A 19,538-nucleotide genomic window follows, 5' to 3' on the forward strand; every position below is an offset into this window, starting at 1 on the left:
CTGCTGAGAAGGTTGTGGAAGAAGAGGAAGGGGGGGGGGGGGGGGGTAGGTTCACCTCTGGACCTCAGGTCTCCCTACTGGAGCGGGGACGCTGAAGGGGGGGTTCGCCCAGGTCATCATACAACCTAGAACCGCCACTGCCCAGACCAACAACCTTTAATTTTCAAAAAATAATATCTCCACTAGTTTTCTCTTTCTTGCAACCAAATCTTAATTCTGTGTGGTATTCTACAACTTTATCTAGAAGTTGGGCCTATTGGGTCCTGCTGAAAAAAAATTATACAGACTCCACAGATTTTGCTAAATATAGCTTCAGGGCTGAAAACCCACTTTCTTTTGTCTGAAGGATTATTGTAATTTACTTGATTAGTTTTATAGGAAAGTGCCAATATTCATTCTAAACACAGAAAAACAGATAACTCTTTTCCCCCCTTTTTTCACTGCCTGTAATGTTACACTAGGTGGTTTTATTTTAGATATTTATACTATGTTGACTTCAGGGTTTTCTATCTCTATGTAATCGTAAATATAGAAACTGTAAATCATGCAATACATTATAATGTCCAATTAAGATTGTTTGCACTCTATGGATTTGGAAACGGAAAGCCCTAAAGTCCTACACTTTGAGAAGGATGCACATTATTTTCAGGCACACAGTGAGTGAACCATCCACACAAATACTTTTGTTACATTGGGGGTCACTATGCTAATACGCAGTGTTTGGTTTACACGCGTTTTACACGCGTTCTCTACTCACATCACCACATCTTCGGTTTCATAAGCGACATTGGACCGACTGTCATCAAGATAGTTCACCTCCCACTCGTAGTCACAGTCGTGGAAAACACCAATTGCCACGCCGTGACGCGATAGGAGCATAATACACCGTATAAATTAGGTAATAAAAATTCAAGAGGGGAGAGGAAGGGGAAGATACAAATGTGTCATCCATACATCCATGGTTTGCTCTATATTTACGTTTTAGCCTGTAAAAAAAATACTTTAAGCCGAACCGGAAGTGCGCTGCAGTGTAACTCTTGACCCGCCGGTGAGTTCACGCCCACCTCTTCCTCTGACCAATGAGCGCGATCGGCACACCAACCTCCAGGGCCGCCGGAGTTCGCGGGAAACCAGCCGCAGTCGGGATCCAACCGTAGGATACAATAAGCATCATTTTACTGGAGATTAAACAACCTCTTTCTGTAGGAAGCCGGCGTGTCTTCAATCGATGCATTTTAAATTGTCACGGCTACAAACGGCACAGCGACACAGCGTAAAAAGCTGTCCAGCACGACCGCTGCCCTGGCTGCTATGCTAACATCCGACGGTCGTTAGCTAGGTAGTTACATTGGCTAGCAGGAGCGCTGCTTCATACGACTGGACAGAGAAAATACTACTAGGTAGAGACAAAGGGCAGCCGCTGTGCGGTACGAAGTAGGCTGTTAAAATGAGCTTGTTCAATCTTGACCGTTTTCGTTTTGAGAAAAAGGCAGCGACAGCAAGGGACAAAGACCAGGGTAGCGGCTCCAAAAGTCCAGAGTCTGAGAAGGAAAACAAGCCAGGTAACTAGCATGTGTTAAAACTAGCTTACATTGATGGTAGCCAGATGTGGGAAGCATGCTATCATTAGCAGTAGTTAAGTAATACGATTGTTAACACACTGTCTGAAAAACCGTCGTGTCATTATATTATTATTTCTTTTTTATTGAGTGAGGTTATATGCCAGTCTTGTAGCTGGACAGTTCGTTTGAACACCATGATGACAGTATGTCAGCACCAATACTGTGAAGGTATTTATGAAATAAGGCTTGGAGATAAGATTACTTAATGCTCCAAGACCGGAATAACATCCCACTCAATTTACATCACAATATTATGATGGGATCTTACATGTCAGTGTGTTGTAGTTTAGGTAGGTGTGTGTGTGGTAAGATTCAAGATCACTGAGCCCATTACAGATTCTGGTCTGGGTCCTTACATGTCCTCCATCTTTAATTTCTGCCTTCAGGGGTCTTTGAAGGAGTTTAGATGGCTTCCAAATAAAATGATGTAGTGGTGTAATTACACTACTGGGTCATCATTTTGGAGTTTGATAGCAAAATATGACCATTGTTTTCAAGTGTCACTCTCCTTGTTATTACCCCATTTGTACGATGAACAGGCAAGAAGCAGAAGAACAGTGACATGCACCGAGAAACCAAAGAAGCTGCGAAGTTAGCAAACAAATGAGAAAACATACCTTTTCCTTTGAGTCCATCCCTGACATCTTGTCTCTTATCTATTATTGCTGTAAATGCATCTAACTTGTTATTGTTTTTATCATTTTACTTTGCAGCTCAGATGAAACCAGTCAAAACCTCACCAAAGTCCCATGCACGAGGAGTGGTTTTTGAGGAAGTCATTACTATTGATTTAGAGGAGGATGAAGTTCTCTCTGAACCACAGACCAAGATAACATCAACGAGCAAATCCAAGCAAGTCTTGTTAAAATGACAACATTTCCACTTTTTTCACATTCACAATGATTCATGCTGGTTTACAGTCTTCTTGTTTTACTCCTACAGAAATTCAGTGGGAAAATCAACAGAATTTGTATTGGATCATACGGATGATGAGGACAACGAACTGGAGGAAAAAATTAAGAGACTCCTGGACATGTTTCCTCATTTGACGAGAGCGGAGGTCATAGAGGTGAGTCAGGATAAAGCACAGGCATTGCAACTTATCAATACAGAACACTAGAGTTAGTTTAACTCTATGGATGCTAAATTCCAAATGTCTTACGATGAAATAAGACAATATATATAATATAATATATCAGCCAGCTATGATCTGGACACTGTTCGATTTACTGAATTTGCACTCTTCAAAGTACCTTTTGTGTTGTGTTTGTAGGTCATAAAGAGCACAAGCACATTTGATGGAGCGGTATCCGCCTGCCTATTGAGGTTTGGTGATAAAAAAGGTAAATAATCTTTTTTTTATACATAATGACATCCTTATGTTTATCGCTTTCCTGTGAGGCGTTCAAGTACGAAGAAGGCTTAGTTTACAGTTGGAGAGAAATGAACGACCTACCAAAACACCATAAGTCGTTTTTAAGGAGGAAAGTAGTTGATTTGTTTTCAGTAATTAGTTAATAGTTAAGTTATTTAGTTAATTAGTTAAGCTCATTCTCAGGGCCATAAAGCAAATTTAAAACTTGATGCAAAATGGTATATCTGAATTTCATGTGCATTTGGAGGAAATTAAATATTTCCAAATATGTGGAAACTGTTGCAGTAAAAGCAAAAAACAAACCTGCCTAACTGGCTACTTCTAACTCTTAATCAGGAGGTACTTTTGAGAACGCTGGTTATGTTGTCTTTTCAGCCCCAGATCAAGGCAAGAAGAGAAAGTTGGATGGATCCAGCAGTTCTCAGGGCAGTGACGAGATTCAACCCAACAAGAAGAGGAGACCATCAATAGTAATGGTAAGCACGATAGACTTGCACAGTTGCAAGCACTGCATAAGGATGATCAGACTGACTGTGTTATGGTTATGCGGAGTTATGACTATTCACCGGAGACTATGCCTTGTCTTATCTCCCACGGTCTGTACTCAACCTTGGTTACTATGGTAACTGCCAAAAGAAGAGTGGGTATCTGGACACTAACAGCTATGCTGGAAAGAAACAATACTAAACTGCTTACAGTAAAGGACCTGTGTGTGACCTGTAGAGAATTACCCTCTACTTCATGGAGACCTACAGACCTAATATTAAGGGAAAAATAGCTAAAGAGGGAAAAATTCCTATATAGAGCCCACTTACTAATCTAACTAACCCACGGTCAGGGCAGGAAATTCTTCAGAGTTGAAATAACACACATTTAAAATAAATTAATCCTAGTATATACAACCCTGTTTCTAAAAAATTTGGGACACTGTTTAAAATGTAAGTGAAAACAGAATGTGCAAATCATGTAAACTCATATTCAATTGAAAACAGAGCAAAGACAACATACCAAATGTTTAAATGCTGAGATTTTATTGTTAAATGAAAAATAAATTCTCACTTTGAATTTGATGCCAGCAACATGTTTCCAAAAAGTTGGGACAGGGGCATGTTTACCACTGTGTTGCATCACCTCTTCTTTTAACAACACACTGTAAAAGTTTGGGGACTGAGTAGATCAGTTGCTAGAGTTTTGAAAGTGAAATGTTGTCCCATTCTTGCCTGATATAGGATTTCAACTGCTCAACATTTCGGGGTCTCCTTTGTCATATTTTTCATTTCATGATGCACCAAAAATGAGCTCGGGCCCAGAGAAGTTGGCAACGTTTCTGGATCTGGTTTGGATATGGTTTCTTCTTTGCATGGTAGAGTTTCAACCTGCATTTGTGGAGCAACGACGAACTGTACTCACAGACAACGGTTTTCAGAAGTGTTCCTGAGCCCATGCAGGGATTTCCACTATAGAACTGTGCCTGTTTTAAATGCAGTGCCGACCCAAGTTGCACATCTCAGTCGTTTATTAAAGATCTTTGCACCTTTTCTTTTTTCTCAAGGTCTCAGATGAAGAGGATAATCAAGTTAAAGAGCCAAGCTTTGAGAAGCAAGAGGCCATGGTGAGAAGACTGCAGAAAAAGTTTCCTGACCAGGACAAGGAGGTGAAAACACACAGACGCTCTGTTCCTCTCTGTAACACATTAAGCCATTTTGTTTTAGATTCATGTTAGTCCATTCTGATTCTACCCTCCCAAACTGTATATAATCAACATAACTTGACAACTTTGCTCTGTGTGACTGAGCCTATGAGTTTTTGATGTTACATGATACAGTATAATGTGATGTTCCACCATTCCAGAGTAACGAAAAGGTATTACTCCCCTCTGTTTTACCTTACACAGTAGCAATAGCCTTTAATCTAGAATTACCGCATCGTGGTTGTCTGCTGCCGCCACTCAGACTAGTTTCAGATTACATCCCTGTTTATCCAGAGTCATAAAAAATATTAACCATTTTATTGAAACTTTGTCATTATTACTGTATGAAGTCTTGAGTCATGGCTAAAAAGCAATCATTACCTTTGACCTTTGACCACCAAAATCTTATCAGTTTGTCCTTGAGTCCAAGTGAACGTTTGTACCAAATTTGAAGAAGTTCTATCAAGTTGAGGAAAGTAAAAGAGTTTACAGTTTGTCATAGCCTTAACTGTGAGAGACTAAATTATTCAGTGAATGAATGAATATGTAAGCTGTGTTGAGGTGATGTGATTTGCAGCATCCCACAACATCCAAACCTCTTTATCAACCAGTAAACAAAGGCACTTAGGACAACACAGTAAACCGTGAATCATTTAGAAACACAGTTGTTGTTCTGTCATATTTATAAAACATCTGCCTTATCTTTCATTTGAAGCAAAAACCAGTGATGGTCTTAGTTCATAAACTGTTTTACAGCTATTGCAATGATGACTGATCCTAGGGCTTTACTGCACAATTAGAAAAGAAGACAGTGTAGGCTGATTTTTTTTCATGGCTGTTTCTGGAAACAGTGGATTTTTGTGTTTTAGTTCTGACGATTGCTGGTGTCTGTTCTTGTTGTAGGAGCTGCGGCTGGTGCTGCAGGAACATGACTGGAAAGCCGAGGACGCTCTGCAGGCTCTGCAGATGTTCTCAGATCCAGGTGTGAACACAACAGCTGTCATCTAAATCTAGCCACTTTTTTCACTGGCTTCATGTATATGTGTGTACTTTTAACTTTCATGTTGTCAGATGATTCTGATACTTATTCAAGCTTTTTTTTCTCTGTTGTCAGATAATACCAGTTTCAGCTCACCTGAGTCAGAAGAAAAGAAATCCAGAAAATCAAAGAGCAAAGACAAGTATAGCAGGGACCACAAAGAGTTAAAGCACCACAAAGATCAGGCAGAAAGTAAAAGGCAGAATGATCGTAAGGACTCTGAAGACCTCAGTCATATCAGTGAAACAGAGGGGAGCAGTGCGGATGATACAGAAGCTACAATGGACAGTGAAGATAATTCAGACTCAGATGACGACAAAAGTCCCAAACGAAGAAAGTCTACACGGCATAAGAAAAAGTCTGAATCAGTGTCTTCACCCTCCTCTGTCAAGAAAACAACTAGCTTTTCCTCCCTGAAGACACACTCCTCTTCCCCTGCTGCCCAGATGCTGTCCAGATTTGCCAGTGGGACCAGTATAGCTAAGAAGCAGGCCGCCGAGAGAAAGAGAAAGGCACGTGCCTCAAGTGAGCATGTCAGCTCTGAGGAGGAAAATGATGATGGTGATGAAGAGGACACAGTGAGCAGTGAATTTGAAGACTCAGATGATGAGCTGGACAACAACGGCAGCATGACAGAACTCAAGAAGGAGATACTCGCCTTCTTCCAGGGTGCATCTATAGATGAGCTCTCGCTGATCGCTGGGTGCTCTGTGAAAAAGGCCCAGAAAATTGTGGAACTGAGACCCTTTGATAGCTGGAAAAGCCTGGTGAGAGAACATGTGTGGTTCTAAACGAATACATCAAATAGACAGATTCCTTTATGTCAAACAGTTTGCAGAAGCTATCAATGGGGAGAGGTGAAAAACAAAGAACAACAGTCAGTACAGCAGTCATAGACTGCCAAACACCTGGGAAATGACTTTGTGACCTGTTAGGTTTCATTCACACCGTATTTACTTATGAGCGCACTACACCAAGGTCTTCTGTGTAGAGACAAGACATTCCTCAAAATCTATTGAATTGCAGAACTCTTCGCCTCCTGACATATCTCATCTCATGCTCTATGTAATCAGCCTTTCAAAAGTTTTCCATACATCTATCTGTTATCATAGAGTAAATGTTCTAAGCACAATGCAACAATAGGGCAGCGTAATATTTAATATCCTTGTATAAACCAAACAGAACAATAAGGCAGTGTTGTTAATATATTTTTAAGTGTGTTTGGTGTTTTTAAAACCATTTATAGTCACACAGCTATACTACATAGATATATGAAACCTGGGAAGGCAGGTCAGTCAGTGAAGTCATTTTGTGATCATGTAGATTGTCATTGTAGATCATGTAGTCCCTGTCCACTGCCATGTGATGAAATGATTTATCAGTGTACTTTTTAAGAGGTTGTACAGTAGTGATGAGTGTAATGGTTCTGTCCTTTTCAGGGTGAAGTCTTTCATAAGGACAATGGACTCTCAGAGGACTTACTGGTGGGCTGCAAACTTGTCCTCAAAGAGCGAAAGGTTGTATTGGGGCTCATGTCCAAATGTGAGACCATTTCCTCAAAAATGGTAAAGCAGGTCACTCAAGTGATGAAGAATGGCACGGGGTCCATGAAACAGCCCAGCGTACTCAACAGCCAGTGAGTAAAATGCACATATGCACATTCTGTAATTAATTCAGGGTCCATGAAATAGTTAAACTAATAAATTATTTAAAAAGTGGTCAATGGATTGTAAAGAGATGTGCCCACAGTTGGAGGATGTATTGTTCTTGAATGCCTGACAGTTTTCTCGGTTTCAGAAACTGGTCATTTTATTTGAGGAGGCAGCAACATAAGGACAAAACGATTAGATATAATATGAACAAACTTTTTTTTTTTTAGTATTTTGTAACTTGCTTTTATCATGGAACCTTTTCTTATGGATTTACAATGCACAAAACAAACAAAACATTCATTAAAATATGAGCCTGGGGTTTTCAAGCTTCAGAGGAGATGTGAGTTCAAATGTTATTCCCTGTGGATACAGGTTGATAAGTTATTCTTTAGTCGAGCTTGCAAACACTCTGTTACTTTGTGTTACAAGAACTGTTCACTCAATGGGGCAGTGGGGGTCCTCAAGGTGATTTGTGCCCATACAGAAAACTTGCTGCTGTCAGTTTTGTGTGTTTGTTTCCGTAAATGATTTATTCAGACTTATCAGAGACTTCCAGTATGTGATTTTATAAAATGGAAGATCCGATTCTTGGTCTCAGCCAGTTATTGATTCTCTTTCAGGTTCCAGCTGAAACCCTATCAGCTGATTGGTCTAAAGTGGCTGCTGCTTCTGAATGAGCACAAGCTGAGTGGTATCCTCGCTGATGAAATGGTAAGGCAACCAGCTCAGAACCTGTAGGAAGAAGCAACACCAAAGTCAAACACAAATGAAAGAGCCTATCTGTAAACACGAGTGTTACTATGTCAGACAGAGTGCTTTGTGTGGAAAGGTTGCCATCCTGCAGGTGAATAAACAGAAAGTGGAGGGGAAGAAAGAAACAGAGTAATACCAGAAGAGAGTTACATTTGTTGTTTTAGCCCCAAGATGGTGAGAGAGATGTGAGAACTTTGATTTGTGTAGTTGCTGCAGTGTTGTTGAAGTCTGTCAGGATTTTTGCTGTTCACACTCGTGATATGTGATCTAACACACAGATGTTCAAACATCTTTTTGTGTCTGTCCACCTGGCTCTTTGTTTGTTTTTTGTGTTAGTGTTTGATATCCAACTGACTCTGTATCTCTCCTTCACTCCTTTGCTCAGGGTTTGGGAAAAACTATCCAGGCGATAGCGTTTCTGGCCCAGCTATACCAGAATGGAGAAGAGGGTCCTCATCTCATTGTTGTGCCATCTTCTACACTGGGTAATAGTCTCCAAAAATGCACACACTTTGCTTCATATTATGTGATATAATGTAAGAACCCTTAGATAATAATGTTCAGCATATTGTTATCTAAGGCAATGTTTACATATACTGTAGGATTTATATTAAGAAGAAGCACTTTGTGAGGACAGAAAAAGAATTAATAGTTGTAACACTTCTGCAGCTATTAATACAACCAAGCTGCATCTTGTCTGAAAGGTGCTATATAAATAAAGTTTAAATAAGTTATATATTTATTATTGTTGTTTCCATAACAGAAAAAGAGCAAAAGGTGTGGTCTTTATGAAATTGACACTTAAAAAAATCCGATTTAATTCTCTCTGTTTTGTAGATAACTGGGTTAGAGAGCTGAAGCTGTGGTGTCCAAGCCTCAAAGTTTTAGTATATTATGGTAAGACTGCTCATTCATCATTTCACATTGAAATCTCTCACGTTGTTCCTGATGTAAATCCTGTAATTGACCTGCCATGAAGTGCATCAAGTGTTCACAGTGATCAAACATGTACAGTGATAGATGAAGAGGACTCAATGTAATGCTTAACCCACGTTCAGAACAACAGCTGCACTGTAGCAAAAACCCAACAAGAAGCTGTGATGGTGAGGAACATGTAGAAGATGAAACATACACCAGAAAGTCAATTTCAGGAAGACTTATTAAAAACCAGAGCTACCGCACCGGGAATATCGTTCCTTTGAGGCTAGGTGTTCACCTCTTGAAATATATAATTTGGTCCTTCGTGTTGATTGTTTCAAGGTAAACAGTAAATTAACACAAAGCTAAATGTTACAGTACATCACTGGAACGGTGACTGCTGTGTGGTCATGTGCTTTTGTGCTATTGTATGTACAAGGTCTTGCTTTGATCAGTATATTTGTTGGATGGACATGATATTTTCTCAGTTTGAGACAAAAGCAGAGTGTGTGCTCATGTAATCTATACAGGATCTGTGGAGGACCGCCGCTACCTCAGATACGATATCCTCATTGAAAATGTTGACTTCAACGTCATAGTGACCACGTGAGTAAACACACACCATGTTTTACAGATCATTACAGCAAAGGTGCTACTAGGAGACCAAATTAGTGTCATCTGTACGAACCATCAAGAAGCAACTTTTCATGCACAAATCACAAAGCGACTGTTGTTTTATTTTGCTTGGCTTGTGTTTGCTTTGTTCCATAGGTACAACTTGGCCATAGGGAATGATAATGATCGCAGCCTTTTCCGCAAGCTGCATCTGAAGTATGCCGTGTTTGACGAAGGTCACATGCTGAAGAACATGAATGCCCTGCGCTACCGCCACCTTATGGCTATTAATGTTAGTTACCTGTCACTTTGTAATGTCCTTTCTAACACAACGGTCCAACCGTTTCTTTGCTATCTTCATATCTGTCATAGAAATCTTTACCTTTCTATCTTTTACATCCAGATGTACTGCACATAACAGTTTGTGATGTCTCTTTCACTCTCTCACTCTGACCCTGAAGGCTGAGCATCGCCTGCTACTGACAGGAACTCCTTTACAGAACAACCTCTTAGAGCTGATGTCTCTCCTGAACTTCATCATGCCTTCTATGTTCTCCAGCTCCACCACACAGCTCTCCAAAATGTTTTCTATGGTACGTGTGTGAGAACATGTGAGACAGTAGGCTCAGTTTGTTTGGACAGATGGCAGCTATGTCATTTGAAGATTGATGGCATCAAGTAACTGCACACACACCACCTGGCAATACAAGCCTGTCCTCTTCCTTTATATTGAAACTGACTCAGTGTAGGGCTGCCACTGACAGCAATTTTTATTAATGATTAATCTGTCATCCAACTGTCAAATTTGAACTAATTTGACTAAGATCAGTTAGACTTTCACACAGACAGCTTTCGTTTTAGCTTTTCCTAACAATGCGGTTTTATTGCACTAATAATAACATAAAGTACAGTAATAGGTGTGCGTGTGTGCGTGTGTGCGCGCGCTGAGTATGCAGCCCCGCCTCACCCAGAGGGGAGAGAAGCAGTGTGACCATAAATTATAAAATAGAAAATAAATATATGGTGGTTAACGTTTGTATAGTGGCTAGCCACCATGTGGGAAACAATGTGTCAATTTAAAACATTCATGTCGACGCATTTTCAGCGTTGACGTTGTAGATCATGGTGACTAATTGCGGCAGCCCTTATTCAGTGCTGAGTTATTAATCAGTCAGATATTCTGGTATGAAATCTTGGATTTGAAATGCTGAGATACAGCTTAAATTATAGCAATACTGCTGGTACTTCAGAAGACAACTTCACTTTGACGTCTTACCTTGATCATATTTCCTGGCCCTCCACTGTCCGTTAGTCTGCTGAAATTATTTGTTTCAAGTGTAAAACAACAACAAAAATGTTTTGTCTTGCAAGCTACATAACCAGACCAGTAAAAAATCATTTTAATTTTAATCTAACTTTTGGCCAGTCTAACCAAAATGTTTTAATGTTTTATGTGTCAGAAATCCCATGAGGAGAAGAGCCGTTTTGAGAGAGACCGTATTTCTCAGGCTAAACTCATCATGAAACCATTTATCCTCAGAAGAGTCAAGAGTGAGGTGAGTTGATCTGGCAAAATTGCTAATTTGTAATTTGTACATTTTACATGTGTTTCAAGTATGTTGTGAATGAAAAGCTGGCATTAAAATCTCCCAGTTTTATGAAACATTTAACATATTTAGTTTCTGTTTTGTTTTGTTTTTTTGTTTTTTTCTTTCATCAGACTGTGTTAAAACTTGTTGAATCCAATTATTTGGCTATAATTATAAGTTATACTTCAACAAAGAGTAATTAAACCTTGCATAAAAACACAACAAATGTAATTTCCATAGCATTTGTTACTCTTCTACCAAAGAACACTTGCAGAAACAATAGATTTTCTTGGGCAACACCATTTGCTTAATAGTGACAATAACAAGAAAATCATTAGTTAAGACCCTTTGTAAGTATTGTAAATAATTAATTTTTTTTTCCTATTCCAGGTCCTCAAGCAGCTGCCAGCAAAGGAAGAGATTATAAAGTTCTGCTCAATGAGTGAGAAACAGCAGGTTCTCTACAAGACCCTCTTTCAAAAACTCAAGACTTCCACCAATAACGAGAGTAAGCCTCATTTAAATGGCTGCATTAACTGCTCCCGATTGTCACTGTTTTTTTTTTTTTTTAACAAATAAATGAAATCATTGCCTTTTCTCTGCAGAGCGTGAGTTGTGTAATGTGATGATGCAGCTGAGGAAGATGGCAAACCATCCACTGCTTCATAGACAGTACTACACCACAGAAAAGCTCAAAGCCATGAGCAAACTCATGCTCAAGGTCAGTACTAATCCTTGACTCTCCCTTGTTTGTCATTTCTGTTTGTTTTTGTTTTTTTTTTTTGCTGCATCTAAAATCTTTTGTCAAGAATCTTCTTGACAATCCTCTGACCCCAAAATCATGTTCACCCCAACAGCATTAGTACCAACTTTACTCCAACACAACAAAACAGAGATGGCTTAAATGAGTATTGAAAATATTTCACTTTCCTCTCATGGCTTCCATAATTTTCATTGTGTATAATCTATCATTTGTTTATTCCACTACAAAGATTTCTTAATCTGCAACATTTTTGGGGTATTTCTTTGCCCCCTCATGTTAAATGTTTAAATCTTTCCCTCCTCAGGAGCCAACTCACTTTGATGCAGATGCTGCTCTGATCCAGGAGGACATGGAAGTCATGTCTGACTTTGAGCTACATTGTCTGTGCCAGCAGTACTCCTCCATCAGCTCCTACCAGCTTGAAAACGATATCTTGCTTGACTCTGGGAAATTCCACCACCTCACAGAACTGCTGACCTCTCTTAAAAACAAGGTAAACACAAATGTGCAGAATCGTGTCTGTGGTTCATGCAGGAGAAATGCACACTGTATGTATGAAGGAGTAAAGCATAACTTTCCTTTAATCCTACAGGGAGACAGAGTGGTATTATTCAGTCAGTTCACCATGATGCTGGACATTGTGGAAGTGCTGCTGAAACATCTCAAGCATCGTTACGTCAGACTGGATGGATCTACACCCATAGCCGACAGGTCAGAGTTGTGTCAGATTTAGTACACTGAAGTCAGATCCACTGTCACCAATAATTCATATTTATTAATTCAAAACCTTGGAAAAACCTATTTGTTCACCCCGACTTCAACCAGCCTAACTATCCTTATTACGCAACATCCTTCGCAATGGGACTATTTTATTTGCATGCATTGATTTTGATGCTAAAATTATATATTTATAGTTATATATTAGTTAACCTAGATAAGTTTAGCACATATGTTACTTTGGGATGAAAATGTCTCTGTCACATTGAGAATTTTTTTTTTCAAGAATGTTCTTTGTTAGCACGGCCTAAAATGTGTCACATGTAATAGCTAAAATGATTTCTTTGTCCTGCAGGATTGTGTTGATTGATGAGTTCAACACAGACCCTGACATATTTGTGTTCATGCTGTCAACACGAGCTGGTGGCCTGGGCATTAACCTCACTTCAGCTAATGTTGTCATTCTGCATGACATTGACTGCAATCCCTACAATGACAAACAGGCAGAGGACAGGTGTCACCGTGTAGGCCAGACCAAGTAAGATGGACTCTGTTACTATTGCTCTGAGTTTCACCCAATGAGGTCTTGTAATTGCAATTCCTTCTTATTTATCAGTTACAGTGCTTTATGTGTTGAGTTACTGTCGCGACTAATGTAAATAATGTTGCTGTGTCTCAGGACTGTAAAGGTGATTAAGCTGATTAGTAAGGACAGCATAGAGGACTGCATCCTGCAGCTGGGCCAGAAGAAGCTGAAGCTGGAGCAGGACATGACTGCAGCTGAAGAGGGTGAGGAGATGTATACACACACATATTTTCTCAAATGCATGCACACCCTGTCTGATAATAACTGTAGATTAAGTTCAGGAGGTTGATTGACATCCATGTAAATGAGTTAAAGGATTGTTGCATTGCTATAACAAAAAATATCTTCTATGCTCTATGCACACTAGAGAATCATAATAAAACAAAAAGTGTGAGCAATGCAAAAGTTTTTCAAAAGTTTTCAGCAATGCATTTTTCGGTCAACATTGTGTGTTCTTTGACAGAGCACGGTAAATATGCATGTAGTTCTTTGAAAAAGACGGAGAGTAGTTACTCCTTCAGTAGCAGCCTTCTGCACATCATTAACACATGAACAATAAATGTGTGATAAGTGGGGAATAAGCACTTCTAACCTTGCTTTGTGACTTCCAGCTCTGTTAATGAGGGTTTGCCACCTCTCCAGGCCATTTATGAATATTTCCTGCTTTTTAAAACCTGCAGAGAGGCAAAAAAAAAAAAAAAATCCCCAACAATAAACAAGTATTTGCTGGTGAAAGTCTCATAAATCATTAAAGGTATAAAAATGTAAAAGAAAAAGAAGAAATGCCTGAGAATAGTTGATTCAGTACATCCACATATGAGATGGGATGAGATTTCTTTCACACACCAGTGTAACAAAGCATTTCTATGTTAACAACTCAAAGCTTTTGATAATCAAACATGTAGAGTTTGTTTCCAGGGCCACATGCAGGCAGTAGGCGCAAAGCTTGAGGCATTGTCATGGCATGCAGAGTCTAAATTAGTCGACTTGCGTTTACCCTAACCTTCTTAATTAATGACAAATGAAAAAAATAAAGCATTGTTTGTTCTTTAGGTGGTGAGGGAACCATACCTGAAGATATGGCATCTTTGCTCAGAGCTTCACTGGGACTGTGATACGCAAACTCAAGAAATGTGAGGCCGTACAAATACATTTTCGATGGCATTCCTGTGATCCTGGGCAGACTTTGGTGTTCTGACTGAGCAAACCACTTTTGCGTCTATACCAGAAAACTACTGAGAACCATATGCTGCCACGAAAGACCGTTCTGATAAAGACATCTGACTGACTGTGTAGCTAGCTGTGCCTAAATCACAATTTTTACATGCACACAGTTCTTGCTTTTACTTTGTCTACGAGACCGTTACATAAAGACTAAACAAAAATGTTGCCCTTTAAACATTATGCACTCCACACGTTACACAAAGAGTCTCCGAGCTGTAGAAACTTGAAAGATTGGGGTATTTAGAATTCAGACCAAACCGTCATTAATGCAGCATGTGTTGGAGTAGGCTATATTCTCACTTGTGATTCTCTAAATATTATGACTGAAAGTATCAGTAAGTTTTTACTCAAGTTCACATAACCATGTGAACGCAGCCTTGTATTATTCACATTTAGATGAGTGTACTGTATGCTGGTAAGGACAGTGAGAATGCTGATGAAATACTCAAAATTGTTGTATGGATATTGTGATTACATACCGAAATAGGTGGTGCATAGAGAATAGTAGATTTTCTTTTACCATCCTTCATACCAGGCAGTGTCCCATTTGACCTGTCGTACTTACCAGTTCTTATGAAAAAATATTTGTTTACATCCAAATGTTTTTATTGCTGTGATCCTCAGTGCCATTTGAACAGCAGCAAAAATATTGCCATTTTCATTGATTTCCTCTGCTGCCGTTCCTGTTCGGTTGTGGTTCCATCAAAGTCAGCCACATATCAGGAAAATTATATTCTCTGTCACTGTTAGTGTAACGTGTCGTATTTCATCCTGATGTCATATTTAAAAGTCAAACTCTGTTACCATCAGTGACATTTTTTTTTAGCCAAGATGGGTTTTAAAATTTAACATGGAATGTCTTACATAAATATGGTGCTTGAATTCATTCGTTTGCTGTTCTTTTTGGGGTTTTTTAATATCTTGAGCCAAGTGACACAGAAGATGATCTGAGGAGGAAGCTGCTGCATTCATGTACTGTATAAGTGGCTAATGTGTTGTCAGTGTACAAGTGTTAATGTAAAAGCTTTTACTAGCTCATTTGTATGTTTTTTAGGTTCCTGTTTGAACTGAATAATAAATATTGGAATAAATATTTGTATCGTCGTGCCTACAGGGATTCAGTCAGAGGAGCCGTCTATAGGTTCATGTATCAATTCTGATGAAAGGCTTGAACCTTCCTAATACCATGTTTGGTAACAAAGCCTGTGTCGTACATTTGGAATGGGATTTGACTGAAATGGGATAAAATTTGTAAAAATTTATGTTTTGTAAGAAGAAGGTAGTGGAAAACTTAGACCATTTTGAGTTTCTTTTTTAAAATGGCACTCTACAAAGATCCCAATCAAAACTGATTTAAACTTCACCAATCTTGCTTCCAAAAAAAGTCATCATTATGTCAAAACTCAATGCGTCATAAATGTACACTATATATACTAAAAATGCAAATCTGGTAATCTTGAATCATCTAATCATTGCTCAGTGGCTTTCGCTACTGTATATGGCTTTATGGCTATTATTGTATTCTGCCACTTCAAGGAAATTTGTGTTTGTCCTTGAGCTTATCAGTGCATGGTCAATATGTCATTGCATCAGGTTTAGGACAATTCAAGGTTACTTGTATGTAACTGGCAGTTTCCTAAATCGAAATCTTTTTTATTTTGGTATGTACAATGGATGTATAAGGACATTGATATGGTTATTTCTTACTGAGACATTAGAAAACATTACATAGAAGACAACTGGCTACTATTATTTTTCTATTCTAACAATGGCATGGCCTCTAAATGTTTCCAGTTAAAATGCAAGGGAAATCAGTTTACTAGTTCTAGTTAAAAATTGTGACAAGTCACAATATTTATCAAGAAAACACTCAAATATATATTAAAACATTGTAATCTAATCTACTCAGCATTTGGTGAGTATCGTCCACACTTAAAGCCTGTCAAGTGAGCATCACATTTAATGGTGTAAGTGAAGTAGAGAACTCCTTTGCTGAGCTGACAGCTGAGAGAGTGAGTTCCTCGCTCAGGAAATACAACACATATCCCAGCTCTGTCATTATAGAGCACATCCCTGTCCCAGACTTCAAACCTCAACTCCTGACCCAGTTCAACTGAGCCAAAGTCATAAGTGGCATTCCACACTGGGTCATTGTTGTCCATTACCGTCTCAGTCTCCTCGTACATGCCGTTGTAGAAGATTTTCACATAGGCGTCTGTTTTTGTGAAGGTGTCAGCCCTCAGACCCGCAGCTCTGTGGATCTCCAGTCTCAGAGTTCCTCTGCCAGCCCTTAAAGGGCAGCAGTTATGGTCCAGGTTGGGAGTTGGCGAACAGTTCTTGAGCTGATCGGCCTGCAGCTGGCTCTCTTTGATATACTCAGTGACAATGCCTCTCAGATTAGCACTGATCTGTGAGTCCTCCACCAAATGATGCAGAGGGAAGATGGCATAAGAAACCACATCAGGGTTGTCGTGGAGGCTGTTCATCCAGCTGTGGTATGCTTCAGATGGGTCCTGCTGGTAGAGGATGTCGGGGAAGTACCTCTCCCCTCCGATAACCTCAATCTTATGGGTCATGAAGCCTTGGTAGAAGCCCATGCTCATATTTCCCTTCAAGAGGCTGTCACACTTGTTGGAGAAGGATACATTAGCAGGAAGGAAACCTAGAGCCATTCGTAGTTCAACATTCAGGCAGTTTTTGATCTCAGACTCAGAGAAACCCCTCAGTGTGGCCAGGCAGGTCCTGAAGGCAGTGATTCGCTTCACTTTACCACCAAGCTGGACCTAGGAAATAAACAATTCAATGAAGGTTGAAACTCCCCAGTAACATGATTCATCACCCATCTATGTCATTATCTTCAGCATTATTTTGCACAACTATATCAAAAAGACGTTCTGTAGCGTAAAAGGCAAGTAAATGGAAAGAAGACCATGTGTATCCATCACATTTCTCTGACCTGGTGTATGTAGTGTGTTCCATAGGTGTCTATCAGCCGTCTATACAGGGCTCTGCTCTGGCTTGTGTTCAAACTCTGCGGGAGTCTCTTCAGATGCTTTGTGAACTCTGCACTCAGCTGGGGATGGTCAGCCAGTCTGTAGCTGAAAAAACAAAAGCCATGTGGAGTTGAATCAGGACATCATGAAAATATAATTTATAATAATACATTTTCTGTAGCAAACACAAACAGCTGTGTTCACAGAGAGGTCTCACTTTAAGCCATTGTAACTATGCAAAAAACGTGTTTCTTTTATGTTCCATTAGTTCTTATTTACCTGTAGTAGGTGCAACTGATTTCATGGATGGCAAAAGTGGCTTTGTCCACGCTGTGCTGCGAACGAGCAAACTTCGCTAGGTCCGAGCGGCTTCCTCCTAGCACTGCCTTGCCAATATTATCAAGGCTCAAACCCAGATCCCAGTTGTTGTTAACCAGGGAGCTGGAGCTGCGCAGCAGGGAGTCCACAGAGTGGTGGAGGGCACTAGAAAGCTGCTTATTGCAGCGGCTGAAGGGACGCCAGTCAAGCACTGCTGCTGGGAGCCTCTGAACCTGGGGAGGTTAGAAATGACAGGATATACATGAGGATGCAGGTGGAGGAAGAAAATAGTTAACGGAAGTGGAAAAAACAGAGGAGGAGGCACTCTGTTTTCAATGGAAATAAGTGAAGAGAGTTTAGACTGAGTGAAGATGCCATGAAGAAGACTAAGAGGACAGGGCTGAGCAGTGAGTTTTTACAGCTTTCACCTGTCCATTTTGGAAGCGGTTTGGACACAGTGTGCAGGTGTGGTTGTCAGCCAGATGAGCTTTGACATTGATGACATACGCCCCTGTTCGACGCATCCGGACCACATCAAAACCCTCTCCTGCCAGGTTGTGGCCAGGGACAAAAGGAGCTTTCTCACACTCTGACCCAGAGCCAGTGCGACAGCCCTGGACCACACAGATCTCCAACATAACAGGCAGAGCCAATGTCATCAGAAAGAAGTTGCTCCGTTGATATTCTGCTGCTTTCATGGTTACCTAAATGTAACAGAGCACACTGGGGTTGAGAAAGTAGTCTGTGAGTTCTGGATTTTAACAATTACTTTGTATAAGGACATTTTGCCATAAGGTACTCCCTATAATATGTCTCATATGAATCCCAGTAAAAGTATTTTTCATAGTTGTTTCATTTGCCTTTAAATTCAAACACATTTCCACAGGTTTACCAGTGAGCAGACTTATAATAGGAGATGAACTATGTCTGTTACACAGTAAAGGCAGATGAGCTTCTAATCCTCTCTGCTTTTTAAACTGGAGTAATCCTGCCACAGATGTGTCAACATTAAAAACGTGCACCACAGGCATGCTCTAAAAACAGTACATTATCAGAGAGCACGGCACTCTTACCTTGTATGTGTTTGTTTTACCGTCCTTCAGTTTGTGTCTTTGTCTTCTTTTAGGAGTTGTCAGGCTGTAGATTTCTTCCCCTTTTATAATGCCTCTCTTGATTTAACGCTTCCTCTTCACCAAAGCCCATCGATGGCACAGTTCACTGTAAATGATGAACTGCAAACTGGCTAAAGTCTTGATCCTGCTGAAATTTAAATCACGGCTGAGAGAGCTTTGGCTTCTCGGGCAGGCTACACTGAAAGCTTACTGAGCGCACTCTTTTGTCTGTCCTCCGCCTCATGAAACAGACCAAGGAGGGAGTTCCCCTGCTTCAGTGCTATGTATCTGTCTCTCTATCCCTCTTCCTCTCTCTCTCTCTCTCTCTCTCTCTCTCTCTCTCTCTCTCTCTCTCTCCCCCTAAGGCCTTACCAATTTCCTCAGCATGAGTGGGTTTGTTTTCATGTTCAAGACCAAGCTTTATGAATCCCTCACAGCTGCGTGTGTGTGTGTGTGCACGTGCATGTGTGGGGGAGGGAGATTTCTGTATAGTCACGAGAGAAAAGATGCACATTGGTCTGAGCACTCTTTACGGGAAATGGATGTGTGCATGTATATGTACATGCATGTGA

At 40.0% G+C, this 19,538-nt stretch overlaps 2 protein-coding genes across 3 annotated transcripts; one reads left to right on the forward strand and one right to left on the reverse strand.

The window, feature by feature from the left end:
- Positions 1–1,106: 1,106 nt before the first annotated feature.
- smarcad1a (SNF2 related chromatin remodeling ATPase with DExD box 1a) lies at positions 1,107–15,634 on the forward strand. Its single transcript, XM_071483179.1, has 23 exons — positions 1,107–1,562; positions 2,336–2,474; positions 2,565–2,691; positions 2,896–2,965; positions 3,373–3,473; positions 4,550–4,651; positions 5,591–5,669; positions 5,802–6,493; positions 7,166–7,362; positions 7,999–8,089; positions 8,517–8,616; positions 8,969–9,028; positions 9,580–9,655; positions 9,821–9,956; positions 10,126–10,257; positions 11,125–11,220; positions 11,644–11,761; positions 11,859–11,974; positions 12,321–12,509; positions 12,609–12,727; positions 13,089–13,271; positions 13,413–13,522; positions 14,373–15,634. The coding sequence occupies exons 1-23, from the start codon at positions 1,448–1,450 to the stop codon at positions 14,432–14,434; spliced, it is 3,210 nt and encodes a 1,069-aa protein (XP_071339280.1). The 5' UTR covers positions 1,107–1,447; the 3' UTR covers positions 14,435–15,634.
- Positions 15,635–16,172: 538 nt separating this feature from the next.
- prf1.5 (perforin 1.5) lies at positions 16,173–19,264 on the reverse strand. Of its 2 annotated transcripts, none has more exons than XM_071483180.1 (5): positions 18,928–19,264; positions 18,283–18,558; positions 17,816–18,087; positions 17,500–17,641; positions 16,173–17,326 (listed from the first exon to the last, which is right to left on the reverse strand). In XM_071483180.1, the coding sequence occupies exons 2-5, from the start codon at positions 18,550–18,552 to the stop codon at positions 16,445–16,447; spliced, it is 1,566 nt and encodes a 521-aa protein (XP_071339281.1). In that variant the 5' UTR covers positions 18,553–18,558; positions 18,928–19,264; the 3' UTR covers positions 16,173–16,444. The 2 variants fall into 2 exon arrangements, with proteins under 2 accessions (XP_071339281.1, XP_071339282.1); XM_071483181.1 differs by having other exon boundaries at positions 18,283–18,577; positions 18,928–19,041.
- Between the last annotated feature and the right edge of the window lie 274 nt (positions 19,265–19,538).

Source organism: Trachinotus anak, unplaced genomic scaffold (genome assembly GCF_046630095.1).
Source record: "Trachinotus anak isolate AG129_WGS33_773 ecotype Australia unplaced genomic scaffold, CSIRO_AGI_Tana_v1 ptg000008l, whole genome shotgun sequence".
NCBI classification, from domain to species: Eukaryota; Metazoa; Chordata; class Actinopteri; order Carangiformes; family Carangidae; genus Trachinotus; species Trachinotus anak.